The following is a 14037-nucleotide window of genomic DNA, read 5'->3' as shown; positions in this document are numbered from 1 at the left end:
TCACTGGTGGAGGAGGGGTGCTCCTGGCATCTAGTGGGTGGAGGCCAGGGATGCTGCCCAACATCCTACAGTGCACAAGATGGCCCCACACCAAAGAATGGTCCAGCCCCTACTGTCACTAGTGCTTTAGTTGAGAGAGCCTCATCTACTTCCTGCAGGGCGTCAGTTCTCCCCATGCGCACACCCTCACCAGTGTTAATGTCTGATGGTACCTGTGTGTGAAACAAATACACAAGGGTGATGTGTATGAGCAGTTTCCTGGGATGAAGAAACATTTAATTCGAGCCCTGCAACACAGCACAGGCTGGATGGGCAGCCTATCATGGGGACTGAGAGGGCGGGCTCTGAGGCCGGGAGGTCAGTTTAGAGCCCAGCTCCACATACCAGCTGTGTGACTTGGGGCAAGTTAATCAACCTCCCTGTTGCTTGGCTTCCCCATGCATAAATGGAGACAGATAGTAAAAGTTGGGAGGCGTGGATGAGTTAATCTACATACAGGGCTGAGAATAGTGCCTGACACATGGTAAATACTCCAGGAGCATGAACTATTATTATTATTGCTATCATCGTGTATAATTGTTTGTGACATTGTGGGTAAACATACATCTCTACAGTCTCACTCCAGTCTTTCTGGAAAGCATCAGGACATCAGTAATGATAATATTAACTAACAATAACTAAGGGACATTCGTCTAAGTACATGGTCATGTTAGCTCATTGAATTGTATACTATTTATTAAGCAAAGTAAATCCCTATATTAAGTGAGGTAAACTGAGGTTCAGAGACGGTGAGTATCGCTCCCTGGCGGAGCTGAGATTTGAGCCCCGGCTCCTAAGCTGCATTACACTCCTTCCTGGGAAAGGCATTAGCTGTCAGTGACTGAGCACCAGGCTCGTACAGACACCCCGGGGTATCCCTTGAAACAGTCATGTGACACAGGAATGCTCTTCTTTGCACAGAGGAGGAACCGGAGGGTCAGAGGGGTTAGTTCGCTTGCCTGGGGTCACGGAGCCTAAATATGGCAGAGTGGAAACTGGCCCTAAATCTTTCTTGCCCGGAGTGTGAGCTCCTGCCACCGCCTTCTGAGGTAGGGAGAGGACGCAGAAGGCGTGAGAGCAGGCTCCATTCTGGGCTGGTGCAAGAAACCAACCACTTGCTTCCAAGTGACAGGGCACCTCCCACCAGGCTCCCACAACTCCTCCTCCCCCTCCCTCCCTCTCCCCCGCCTCCGATAGCCCTCAAGGTCAGCGCTGGACAGAGGGGGCCGGCAGGCACTGGGCAATGTCTCTTTGCTGACCGTGCCCTCTCGGGACAAACAGATTCGCCCCTTCCTCCCTCCCTCCTTTGAAGTGATCTGAGACCCAGAATAAACTGAACCATGTCAACCGATTTCCAAGCCAGGCGATAGCCACTTGAGAACATGCTTTTCTGACCTAGTCATACCCAAGACGCTCTAATAAATTCTCCCAGGGAGTCACGCCCCCGCCCGCCAGGTGGCCAGCCATGACCTTGGTTTTGAGCCCCTCATTCTCCACATGACGACCTGAGGCTCCGAGGTGGGAGTGATCTGCTCAAGGATAGCAGAGCCCCCGGTGGCAGGTTCAGGGCTGGAACTAGAAATCTCGCTTTCGCCTCCAACTCCCTCCCTGCCATTAACCCCTCTCTTTTCCTGCGGAGGTAAAGGGAACATGGGGTCCCCTCCTCCAACCTTCTTCAGCAAAATCATGGCTGCCCAGGCAGGGTGAAAACGCATACCCCTTGGCGGGGCTCCTTCTCCCACAGGACAGCCCACCGCAGCCTCCCCAGATCCCAGGGACACGGGTCTCCAGGACTCTGGCTGTGGGGCCCAGGACGCTGGAATTGGCATCACAGGGCCCCATCCTGATGAACAACCATTGGCAGCCCTCACCTCACAGGACTGCGACACAGATGCTGTAAGACTGTGTCCATGAGGCACATAGCAGCGCCTATAGGAAGCACCTGACAACTGTCAAAATCCTTGTCCTCACCCCCTAGCCCCTCAGCTGGCTCCTCTGGTTAGACACCTGTAGCAGGGACAACTGTCTGCCCCCCAAAGTCCCTCTTCCTCCCTCCACAGTACAGTTCTGTCGCTGAGAAGTAGCAGCCCTGCCAGCGACATTTCCAGCCTCCTCCGCGGGGGGTTGTGACCCTGTGGTTGCTCCGCCCCCCTTAGTGGCGTGTGAGCAGGGGAGACTGCGCATTTCCAGGCCAAGTCTTCCAAGAAGCTGGATGCAGGCAAGGGCTTCAGGGGCTGGTGGAGGACGCCACGGATAGAAGCGTGGGCCCCTCACTCGCTGTGTGGAGGAAAGCTACTTGCCGCTGTCCCACGAGCCCGGAACGACCTGTGTTAATCCTCCCAGGCTGTGGGATTCCTTTGAAAAGCTGCAGTAAGCTGGTCTTACTCTAAACAACCGGCCCCAGTTCCTCACAAGCCTGGACACGTGACAGCCAGCCCTCTGGGGCCCAGAGCCCACTGCGGCGACCTGGTCAGGTCACTCTTCCAGGACAACAGCCCGGTCTGCACCCAGGTGTGGGTGTGGACTCGGACAGCCGCTGGGGCCGCTGCCTCTGTCCGTGGGCCGGGCCCTCGGCCGGTGTCCCCTCCGCAGCGCCCGCTGGCGGGAATCCCTCCGTGTACGCTCTTGCCCATCTCCCTCCGAACTCAAGAACCACGCACAGCAGGGACAATCGGATAGTGCCATTTATTTCCCCCGGCCCCTCTCCTACCGCGCCCAGGCTAGGAACGAGAGACGGGCACCCCATTCTCTGAGGGGCACGCTTGTAACAGGGGCGAGTTCTGCTCCATCACTGCTCCGCTACCCCAGATCCAGGAGCGGGAGGAAGGGCTTGGGCGAGGAAAAACCATGGGACCCGCGGGGGAGAAGAGAAAACACAACGGGTGGGAGGGGTCAGGGGGCGGGTAGGATTAAAAGAAAACTCTAAAAGGGAAAAGGACCCCTTTCCCTTCCCTCTCTGGGGCCTCTCTAAACGGAAAAGGCCCGATTTCTCTCCATCCTCGCAACTCCCCCAGCCGGTGGGGGAAGAGAAAGAGGCAAAAAGGGCTTTCGCCCGTGGGTTCTGTCGTGTCTTGGTCTGTCTAGTCACACATTGTCTATCTCGGGCTCGGCCGAGAACCTACAAGGGGCAGGCCCGGCGCAGGGCGGGGGCGGGACGCGGGCGGGCGTGGCCTGGGCGCCGAGGGAGCTGCCCCGCGCCCCTCCCCCAGGCCCCCCGCGCCCCGCGGACCGCGCGCCCGGGGAGGGGAGGGAGCCCGCGACGCCGCCGCCGGCCCGCAGCACCCCTCTGTCCACGTCTCCCCGGGTCTCTGGGTCCTGCCGTCGTCCCCGCCAAGCCCGAGGGGCCCTGCCCCCCCGGGCCCCCGCCCCTACCGGCCCTCCCCGCCGCGGCACTCGCTGCACCGGCCGGCCGCCTCGTCTTCGTCCTCGTCCTCCCCGCCGGCCCGGTAGTAGCTCTGTCCGCAGCGGCTGCAGACCGAGGGCGCGCCCACGGCGTGGACCTTCTTGTGTCTCCGCAGCGCGGCGCCCTGCACGAAGCCCTCGCCGCACTCCACGCAGATGTGCGCGGGCTCCTCGCCCCCCGCCGCCCCGAGCCCGTCCCCGTGCTGGGCGCGCTGGTGGGCCAGGAGCCCGGCCCCGTGCCCGAAGCCCTTCCCGCACTCCACGCACACGTACGGCTTGGGGGCCGGGGCGCGCCGCGAAGCGGGCCCCGGCGCTTGGCCCAGCGCCCGCCACGGCTGCGGCCGCCAGCGGCCTCGCCCGGCGCGCCCACCACGATGATGCCCTCGCCGTCGCCCACCGGGATGGCGATCTCGCCGTCCGCCGCCGCCGCCTCCTCGGGCGCCTTGGCCCGGCGCACGCTGGCCGCCAGCACCTTGGCCGCCACGCCGGGCCCCGACAGCTCGGGGTGCAGCCGCAGGTGGCGCGCCAGGCTCTTGGGCTGGCTGAAGCCGCGGCCGCAGCGCGGGCACACGAAGGGCTTGAGGCCGCTGTGCGAGCGCCGGTGCTTGGCCAGGCTCTTGCTCTGCGTGAAGCTGCGGCCGCAGTCGGGGCAGGCGTAGGGCTTCTCGCCCGTGTGGATGCGCTGGTGCTGCATGAGGTTGGAGCTCCAGCTGAAGCGCTTGCCGCACTCGGAGCAGGCGTAGGGCTTCTCGCCCGTGTGGATGCGCCGGTGCTGCACCAGGTGCGAGCTCTGCGAGAAGGTCTTGCCGCAGTCGCTGCAGGCGTTGGGCCGCTCACCCGTGTGCGTGCGCTGGTGCCGCGTCAGCTTGGACCAGTGACTGAAGCTCTTGCCGCACTCGTTGCAGATGTAGGGGGCCGGCGGCCGCGGCCGGGGCGGGGGGCCGGCCGGGGGCGCCGACTGGGGCGGGGACAGCTTGGTCGGGGGCCAGCTGGGGACGTCGTCGTCATCCATGATGAGGATGTCCACTGGAAGGCAAGAGGGGGCAGGGGAGGCAGGTCAGAGAGAGGCCAGGCTCGACAGAGGGCCCGTCCAGGCGCGAGGGCGGTCTAGGGCCAGCCGCGCTGGGGGCTTCAACGGCTCTGCCACCTGCTACTGTGCGCAGCCTCGGGGACCTCACTCACCTCTGTGCGCCTTCTCAGGCTCCCCTGTGACACCTCGGAGAGCGGCTGGGCCGAGTCAGCGCCCCGCTCTCTGCACAGACCCGGCCCTAGGCACATGGCCCATCAGTCTCCATCCCCCTACCCACCCTATTCGCCTCAGAGCACCCACCACTCCCTGGCATTTTAATAAACATTGGTCTGTTCACTACCCATTCCTCAGGACTTTTCCTTCACGGCTGTTTCCCCCACATCTAAAACAATGCCTGAGACACAGTAGGGACTCCAGACATGTCTGTCCATCCCTATGGAGGTCTAGGGAAGGCTCCGAGGAAGAAATGACACCTGTAACACAAAGCACCAGGCTGGGGACTGGGAGGTTCCCAGGCCCACGGTTAAGGGCTCCAAGGCAGGGGGCGCGCAGAGCCAGCCCAGAATGCAGCGCGCGGCGTCGGACCCCAGCCCAGGGACAATGGGCTGCAGCACCCTGAAGGTGTACAAGCCCGAGAGTGACGGGGTCACATCTGGGCTCTAGGAAGACTACCCTGACTGCAGGGTGGAGAAGAGAGAAGGAACCACTCAGGCCAGCCCGGGAGTCCTGCCCCCCATTAACCGGGAGTGCAACCCCCACACGACGTAGCCTCTACTACAGACGTCCTCGCACTGGCCCTTGGTTCTGTGAGTCCGTCTGCCCAGTGGGGCTTTGCTCTTGCGGTCTGCAAACTGAGGACACCACCACTTACCGGCTGCCCAACAAAGCCTTTCACACATTTGCACCACGCCTGGTCCTGAGGGGTCTCCCAGGATAAATGGGAGCCTGCCACCTCCCTAACTTGCACAGCTCCGAGTCTGGTCTGTGTGCACCTTAGATGACTTTTGGTCTCCGCAACCGGCTGGGCCTCAACTACAGAATCAGACGGCGTGGGCGCCTCAACCCGGGACGCCCGCCTGGCGTGGGCCACGCCCCCTGGGTCTCCCGTCACGCCGTCGGAGCACAGCACAGGCCCCTGGGTCTCCGGGCCCTGGGGAACAGCCCCGCCCCTGGGTCTCCGGCCCCCGCCCCTGGGGAACAGCCCCGCCCCCTGGGTCTCCGGTCACGCCCCATCCTGGCCCCGCCCCCGGCTCGGGAGCCCCAGGAGCACCCCAGGGTTGTTTCCCTCCAAGCGTGACCCACCAACACCGTATTCCCGCTCCCCCCTCCCTAGACCGTAGGTCCCACCGGCGCAGCACACAGCGCTCACACTGTCCCTGAGAAAACGTTGGCAAACGTGCAAAGCAGGGTTCTCAGGTACCGAGGGCGGCGCTATGAACTTAATAAGCCTCACTGCCTTTAAGTCCTGTGAGGCGGGCGCTATAGAATTCGGGTCTTCACAGGCGAGGACACCGAGGCACCGGGAAGAGGAATCCGGACACGGAAGCAGCAAAGCCGAGATGTGCACGGCAGTCTGGCTCCCGGACCGGCCGTGCCGAGGCCCCGGTCCAAACAGCACCCACTCTCCTAGGGTAGCGCTCCTCCAACGGGCCCCGGGACCAGCTGCATCAGAGCTAGCACGGGGCTTAGCAATGTTCTTGTTCCGGGGGAGGGGGGCAGCCCTCTGAGATTTAACATGCCCCCAGGTGACTCTGACGCACCTGAACTTTGGGGTCCACTACTCTAAGGCATCTGGCTTGCACTGGGATGTGGAATCATCTGGGGCAGACGAAAAAATCCAGGTAGGAAGTCAGGAAGGCACGGGGGAGGGGCTTCTGAAGAGATGGCAGGGGGCCCATTTTGGGTCAACAGAAAGCAAGAAACGGAGTTGAAAGCAGATTACGTAGAGATGCAGAGACAGCCAAGAGTAAAAGGCTGGACCTGGGGGGCTGGGGCAGTGTGGCCGGGCAGCAGGGGCGGTGGGCGGGGAGGAGGCCTGCGCTCCGCGGCAGCCTTCCACCTCGCTCACTACTAGCGCTGTAGTCCCTCAGTTAAAATAAACGTTTTGTTTTCAAAGTTGTCAGCACAGAACGTTTAACAATACCCCCTGTGATTCAGCTATGAAGAGCATTTACACTCAGAGGACACGAATTCTCAATACAGACCACTAAAACTTGTGAAACACCTATGACTAAGGCAGGGGCGCTGGGGTGAGCTGAGCCCTCCATCCTCAGCTCCCGGAGCAGCTGGCGGCTGTCACATCTGCAACCGGCAAAGCAGGGCGAGGCCTGAGCGCCCCATGTAGAATCAGGGAGAGAAAGCCTGCAGCCCCCAGCAGAAGGGCTGCCGCCTGCACGCTTGGAAGGGAGGAGGGCGCGACCGGGCGCCGGGCTTGCGCAGCCTCAGCCTGTACGACTTTCTGCCGGCGGCTGGTTTACCGCACACACGGCTTCTTTTTTAATTGCAGGAGGGTTTAATTCCTCTGGGAGGCGGGTTCCGGTGTGTCCGCGGACCCGCCGCCGCGCATCTCTGCGCGAGTGCCAGAATGGGCGCGAGCGCGGTGTGCCCCGAGGCACTCGGGTGGGAGTCGGGCCTCGCGTGGATGCCAAGGGCGGGCCGCGGGCCTGGTACCAAGTCAGCAGTCATAGGGGATAGGAGGCTAGCAACTTTTCCGCCTCACGGTGTTATCTTTTTAAAGAACTCAAGGAATTCCCGAAAACGGAAGAGCACAGTGAGCCAGCACAAAGCACTCAGTCAATAAAAAGGACAGAAATGAGGAGTGAGCGCTTCGATGACGTTAACAACTACCCTTCCAGGGATGGGAGGGGGTGTCCCAGGCACCAGGCCCCGTGCTGGCGCACAACCCCACAGCAGACACTAACACTGTCCCTCCCGCTGAAGGAGGGCTCGGCTTGGGCCCGGAGGGGGTCCCGGGTCCTGCAGCACTGGGCCCAGAGGCGTCCTGCCACCCATGCAGCCCCGAGATACCCCCCACCCCACCCCTGGACAACCAGAACCTCTGGGGCCACAGGGACCTGCTGTTTTATTCGATATTAACCTTTTTGTTGTAAAACACATGTCAGATGCAGAGAGCCCCACAAATGGAATGCAGAGCTAAATACAATAAACACAGGAAGACAAATGCTCTGGTCAGGACACAGGACTTGGCCGCCCACCGGGGGGCCCCTGTGCCCTGTCCCGAGTGCACCCCTCCCAATCCCCAAAGTAACCACCCTTGGGACTTGAGCAGTAACCACGCCCTTTCACGTCTTCATGGTTCTGTCATCCAAGCACGAACTCCCAGACACTACCGTTTGGTCCATTACTTTTTAATTCGCCACGTCTTTAAGTCTCTCTCAATCCACAAGTTCCCCGTCTCTTGCCTTTCCTTAAAATTTTTTGGGTTTTTGAAGAACCCGAGCCATGCGGCCCGTCTGGCTTTTGCTGACTGCACACTCCTAGTGCGGTTTAGCAGGTGCCTCTGTCCCCTCTATCTGCTGCCAGTTAGCCGCTGGACCCCCAGGCTTGCTCAGGCTCCGCGGGGCCCCTGCAGTCATTCTGAAGGTGCAAGCCTGTCCTTTCACCCAAGGCACAAGATACCTGGTTGTCTCTCTGTGTGATGTCAACAGCCACTCTCAATGCTCAGATCTACTGAGCCATTGGGGGGTGCAAAATGGGGCTGTTCTGTTGTGTCTTCTGCATTCAGCAGCTGGAATAACTTCTAGAGGTGTTTCCATCATCTGCTAGTTGGTACTGGGTGGTAAATTTCACACGGTTTTGGCAGGATAAATGCTCAATTTCCTTATTTGCCCAGTTTTCAAGATAAAGAATTGGTTCCCTATCATCCTCAAAGAAAACCAAGTAGTCTTTAGTTTCTTAACACTATTATGAACTCATGGATTTAAACATATTAGGTGGGTTTCAATCCACTGCCATCATTATGGTACCGAAGTTAAATGTCCCATCTTCAGCCAGTGGGAGCCTCTTCAAGTGGGCTCTGAGGCCCTTGGACAGGACCCTAGTGGTCCTTCCCCAATACCCAGCCTCACAAGGTGTTCCAGGTTCATCTACACTTCCTGCCCCAGACCTGCAACTGGCTGTTTCTCCAAGAGGCCCTGGTTTCTTTCAGTAGGAAATGGTATTTCAAGACCAAAATCTGGAAATGATCATTGTTTTTTTAAGGTAAAATACCTATGAGTTCACACTGACACTTCCCATACAAATTCAGGCCTACAGGTTTTTATTTGGCCTTTTCTATGTGACCTCTGCATCTCCCTTCTTCAAAAGGGGAGGAGAGAGTTTGAGTACCCCGTAATTACTCATTCACTGACCCCAGAGTACAGTTTCTAGATAACCATTCTAATTCCACCATGGCCAATTATGATTCCTGAGACGGCAAATCAAGACCTGTTTTGCAGGGGCCAGCCCGGTGGCATAGCGGTGGAGTTCTCGTGCTCCGCTTTGGCTGCCCAGGGTTCACCGGTTCGGATCCTGGGCGCCGACCTACTCACCACTCATCAAGCCATGCTGAGCTGGCGTCCCACGTAGAAGAGCTACAACTCTACAACTATGATACACAACTGTGTACTGGGGCTTTGGGGAGAAAAAAGAAAAAACAGGAAGATCGGCAACAGATATTAGCACAGGGCCGATCTTCCTCAAAAAAAAAAAAACAAAAAGAACTGTTTTGCATACTCCCATTCCCTCACTGATTTCACAGCCACACCTGCACTGCCCGGTGTACTGTCCTGACCTACCTCACCTCTCTCAGCCCCACCCCCTCACCATCCGGCTCCCTCCAGCCATCATGGCTGTCCGAGGCTCACTTGCTAAGATTCCTCAGGAAGGGCCCATGAGAACACCATTGACTGAGCTCCTGCTGTGTCCCTGGAACTCGGAGGTCAGTGTTGCTGAATAGGAGAGCCTTGGCTTACCCTTTTTCCTTGGGAATCGTAACTAGCACTCCATTTTCTTCGGGCAGGAAGCTTTGTAACAAAGGCTGGCGACAACCGCATCTCCTTTGCCTTATGAGTCATTGGCGCTTTTCGCCCAGATGCCCCAAGGGTTTGCTCCTTTCTCTGACATCCAGTGACCTGAATGGAATGTCTTGTTCCTCTGAGCTGATGTTCTCAGACCTCTGATTTCTCTTTCAATCCCCGACATTCGCATCTCAGGAACGTCCTCTGGATTTAGTTTTCACTACGCATTCTCTTCCTCTGCTCTGGACTTCTCCCAGGACGACTCCTTCTCGTCGCTGGATTTTCTGGGCCTAACTTCAATATTTTTTTTACTGTTTTAATCTTTCGTTTCTTTTTTATTTTAAAATGTCCCTCCTTTTCACCTCCGCTTTTTCCTAAGGAACACCCTAAGGGACAACGTGTGGTTTTCATTCACTCTTGAGTCCCTTCTCCTTCAGTCTTCCTTTTGAAATGACTTTGATCATATTTCTAACTCGCCACCCCGAGTTCTGGCCCCTCTCTGAGCTGTTCTAATTTTTCCAGGGGGTTTGAACTCAGTATTTTCCTGTTGCTCATTTTTGTAAGTTTTCCTGAACTTCCAGGAGGCGGCTGGGTTCCGGGGGGCGTTTCTGACTTCTCAGAGCTCCCTCTTCCCAAGTCCTCTCATCATAGCTAACATGTAACCCGCTCTCCTGGGGTTCCTGGCTCAGCAGCCACCCCCCTTTTTATCTGGACCTTCTCTTACTTCCTCCCTGTGGTCAAGGAAAGGGGTCCCACTCAATCGTGAGTCCCCTCCCGGCAGGCTTTGTTCCGAGTGGGTCCTGCCCTGGCAGGGCGTCTACCTGGCTGGTGTCAAGAGCCCGGTGGCCCCAGGCTGCTCCAGCCCCTCAGACCTTCCTGCCACCCCTCACTCCCGGCTCCTGGTCTGGACAGAACACCTCCATCTTCAGTGCTGGCCTCAGCGTGACCACCCCCCAGGCCTTCTGGGGAACACCCGCGGGCTGTAATACAAGGGCTCATTCTCGCTCCCCTCCAGCCTGACGCTGACACCACACTGGTCTCCGGCTGTTGGTTTGTCCCCATCCAGCTGTATTTGGGGCTCATGAGGACAGCTTCGCACCTAAGGGACGCTGTCGTCAGTGCAGCCCACAGGATGTGGGTTTGCCACGTGGTTGCTGCTTTTCTACGTGGGGGTCTAGGAAGATTCAAGGGCTGCCATCATCCCGGGCTCAGACAGAGCATTTCTGGGAGCCAGAGGGAGGTCAGAACCCCGGCCCCCATGGGTGATTTCCAGAACACCAGCTGAGAACTCTTTCTTGTTGGGAGAGCTCTCCCTCCCTCCTCACGATCAGAATTTTTTTTTTTATTTATGTATTCACTTTTTGGATTGCTTCTCTCTCTAAATGCCCTGCAGCTAAGGCTCCAGGACAGGCCTGGATGGCTCTCCTGCCCCACCACTGCCAGACTCCACGTCTCTCTCCCTCCCCCATGGAAACTCCATGCTGGGGCCATCAGAAGGGGCCTGGAGGGAGCAGGTCAGGAAGCGCTGAACTGGCCCTGGGGCAGCAGGTCTCGCCTCCTTGGGGTCATCAATTCGCCCGTGAAGCAGTGTAGAGACTCTGACTGTCCTGTCCCCCCAAAGTGCCTCCTGGCTGCCTCACCCTGGACATGTGGTCCAGCCTCTCTCTGCACAGCACCCTCTGATCAACACCCCCACCTTGCAGGGTATCTGAGAATTCCATCAGATGACACACCGGAAGCGCCTATCAAGCACCGACCACTGTTAGCCACAGTTAACAACAGCATTCCCTTGGACAATCTGGACATCCTTCCCACAAATACTCAAATACAGGGAAAAAATAATAAATTCCTGAGGTCCCACAAACACGCTGGGTAAGTAGATCTCATCTGAGAGAAAAAGGGACTTCTTAGTTCTCTGCAGTCTCACAGTCACCGACCTCCCCGAGAAGCACGGTGCCAGGCAGTCGACCACCCCCTCCCAAGAAGCGCGGTTCCAACTGTGGGTCACGGCCCAGCAGCGGGGTCAACTCGATTCAGTGGGTGATGGCTGGCATTCAGAAGAATGGAACAGAGGGCAGGAGAAGAAAAGAAAATACGGCACGTGCTGTCAGTAAGGTAAGGATTGTTCTGTGAACCTTTATTTCGGTCCCACATAAAATAAGCATGTGGGGCTATGGGATTGTGCAGGCCCAGGAAAGGGCCACATAAAGGACTTCCGGTCTTGACAGCAATGAGAAGACCATGCCCTGGGTGTTCTAGAGCCAACTCATCCGAACGGAGGGAGCCGAGGCCTGCCGCAGGTGAGAGACACGGTGTCCCTCTCCACCATGTCTCTTAAGGTGCCTTCTTGTCATCGGGGTAGGGAGGTTCAAACTTGTGGGGGCAGAGAGGGCTAGAATCTCCTTCAGACAACATCTTATGCTGAAGTCCAACCTGCTGGAGCCCACCAAGCCCACGTCCTCGCCCACCCCTGCGGCCCCACCACCTGGCCCACGGTCTCCAAGGAACACCAGAGCTAAGCCACCAGCCCTGGGGAAGGAGCCTCGGCCTACGACAGCCTCCAGCCTGGGGAGAGTGTGCCCACAGCTCCTGAGCAGCCGGCCACGTCCAGGGAAGGACAGTGTACCCCAGGGCTCGGGGTCCCGTCCCCCACAACGGCCACAGCAAGCTCTCTAAAGCACTCCCATGCCCCTCTGGACGCCCTTCTCTGTGTGGGCACACTGCAGGGTGCTGCCCACAGCTGCTCCCAACTCCCCCCGACCTGAAAATCCCAAGCATGGGGCTGAGCCAGGATAAGCCAGTCGTGGTGACCCCCAGGCCATCTCCCTATGTCACGTGTCCCCAATCTGGCCAGTGAGACCCAAGCTGGGGGCTGACGGAGACCGAGACGCCAGCAGAGAAGCCCTGCACCCCTCCTCCCGCCCTGCCCTGCCCTTCCTCCAGTTTCCCAGGAGGACGTGACAGCTGGAGCTCAGGCACCATCTCAGGAGTGTGGGGCGACCAGGATGGCACAGAGAAGGCCGCCCAGGGCCTGGACATCGCTGGCTCGAGGAAACGGCTGAATTAACCAACGCTGGAACCAGCCCACCCCACAGAGCTGCTCCAGACCATCACACATCCTTTTGGGTGGGTTCCCTGCTAACGGGCAGCTGAGAGGGTCCCCACCGGTCCCACCATGCTGCCTCATCTCCTTCCTCAAGCTCTCCACTGGGCCTTGCTCCACGGCCAGCCACTGCCCTCTCCATCCGGTGACCCACATTTTCGGCTGGCAGCCCCTTTCTCAGCAAAGCCTACCCTGACTCCAACAAGGTGCACCCTCTGGTGAGGTGGTCTTCACTGGAATCCCCGTTGTGACACTGAACGAGTTAGGGCTCCTGACCCGGCCATGAGCCTTGTGGAGGCAGGGACATCAGGCACATGTGTCCCCGGCCCCTCACTCACAGAGGTGACATGGGGACACTGGACCAGAGCTGGATGAATGGAGGGCACAGCTCCGGGAAGAAAGCCCAGGAAGGGCAACAGCTGCGAGGGTGTGAGGCAGGTACGTGCCTGGCCTGCTGAGGACCAGAGCACGCATCCATGCTGGGGACGATGTGCCAGGTGGGCGTGGACCAGGGTAGCGGTGCAGGGTGGGGATACCACTTAGGGGTGATCCAAGACTTCGCCTCCATTCCACAAGGCTCAGGCTGGCGACCGTGGACAAGGGTGGACGCAGGGAGGTCAGTGCAGTCAGCAATCCAGACGTGAGGCAACGGCCACAGCTGGAGCCGAGGGACCACATTCTGGACGCACTCTGAGTGGATGCGCTGACGGGCCGGAAGTCAGGTGTGCGGGCAGACGGGGCCCAGCAGACTCCAGGGCGGCTGTCCCAGCCTCCGTCTCCAGCGCCGTCTGTGACCTCCAGGGTTGTCTGGACCTCCAGCGTCGTCTGTGACCTCCAGGGTCATCTGTGACCTCCAAGGTCGTCTGGACCTCCAGCATCGTCTGTAACCTCCAGGGTCGTCTGTGACCTCCAGGGTCGTGTGTAACCTCCAGGGTCGTCTGCACCACAAGGCTGTGACTCGGGGCTGGGCATCACGCCCACCTTCTCCTCAGAGCTCCAACCAGCACTCCCGTCTCCACAAGCCGCCACCCTCCTCTTCTTCCCCCTCAGCCATTCCTCCTGGCAGAGGCAGTGAGAGCGCATCCAACTACCCCTCTGTGGGGCCTCGGAGCCGGACTTGACTCAGCAGGCAGCGCTGGCAGAGGCTCCAGGCTCCTCTGTGCTGGGATGGGAGCCCTGCAGGTTGACCTTCCTCCACCGGAGTGGAGCCTGCTCACCAATCCAGGCCGTGCTCCTCCCCATGGAGCCCAGGCTGTGCCCCAACGTGCCCCCTCCATGCGCCTGCCCTGCCCCGCGGACCCCCATCCCTCACCAACAGGCCAGAGGGAAACGGTCTGTGGGAGCACTGGCCAGGCCAAGCCCTGCTGCTCTCCCGCCGGACGTCAGCCAGGGGTCTCAGGGCAGGAGTCCACACTGTCACCTCACAAGAGGCACCAAGCATGGGC

The 14037-nt window shown here is 59.2% G+C and overlaps 1 protein-coding gene across 1 annotated transcript in view; it reads right to left on the bottom strand.

The window, feature by feature from the left end:
• Positions 1 to 2705: 2705 nt before the first annotated feature.
• ZNF787 (zinc finger protein 787) overlaps positions 2706 to 14037 on the bottom strand; it is a 28018-nt gene continuing 16686 nt past the window's right edge. The window contains 3 exon segments of the mRNA XM_087421060.1: positions 2706 to 3759; positions 3761 to 3787; positions 3789 to 4467. Of these exon segments, the coding sequence (XP_087277186.1) occupies positions 3408 to 3759; positions 3761 to 3787; positions 3789 to 4467 (1058 nt within the window). The 3' untranslated portion in view covers positions 2706 to 3407.

Source organism: Ceratotherium simum, chromosome 33, assembly GCF_057802395.1.
Source record: "Ceratotherium simum simum isolate JZ-2026a chromosome 33, ASM5780239v1, whole genome shotgun sequence".
NCBI lineage: Eukaryota > Metazoa > Chordata > Mammalia > Perissodactyla > Rhinocerotidae > Ceratotherium > Ceratotherium simum.
The sequence above is the reverse complement of the archived record's forward strand: the minus strand, read 5'-3'. Positions and strand labels throughout refer to the sequence as shown.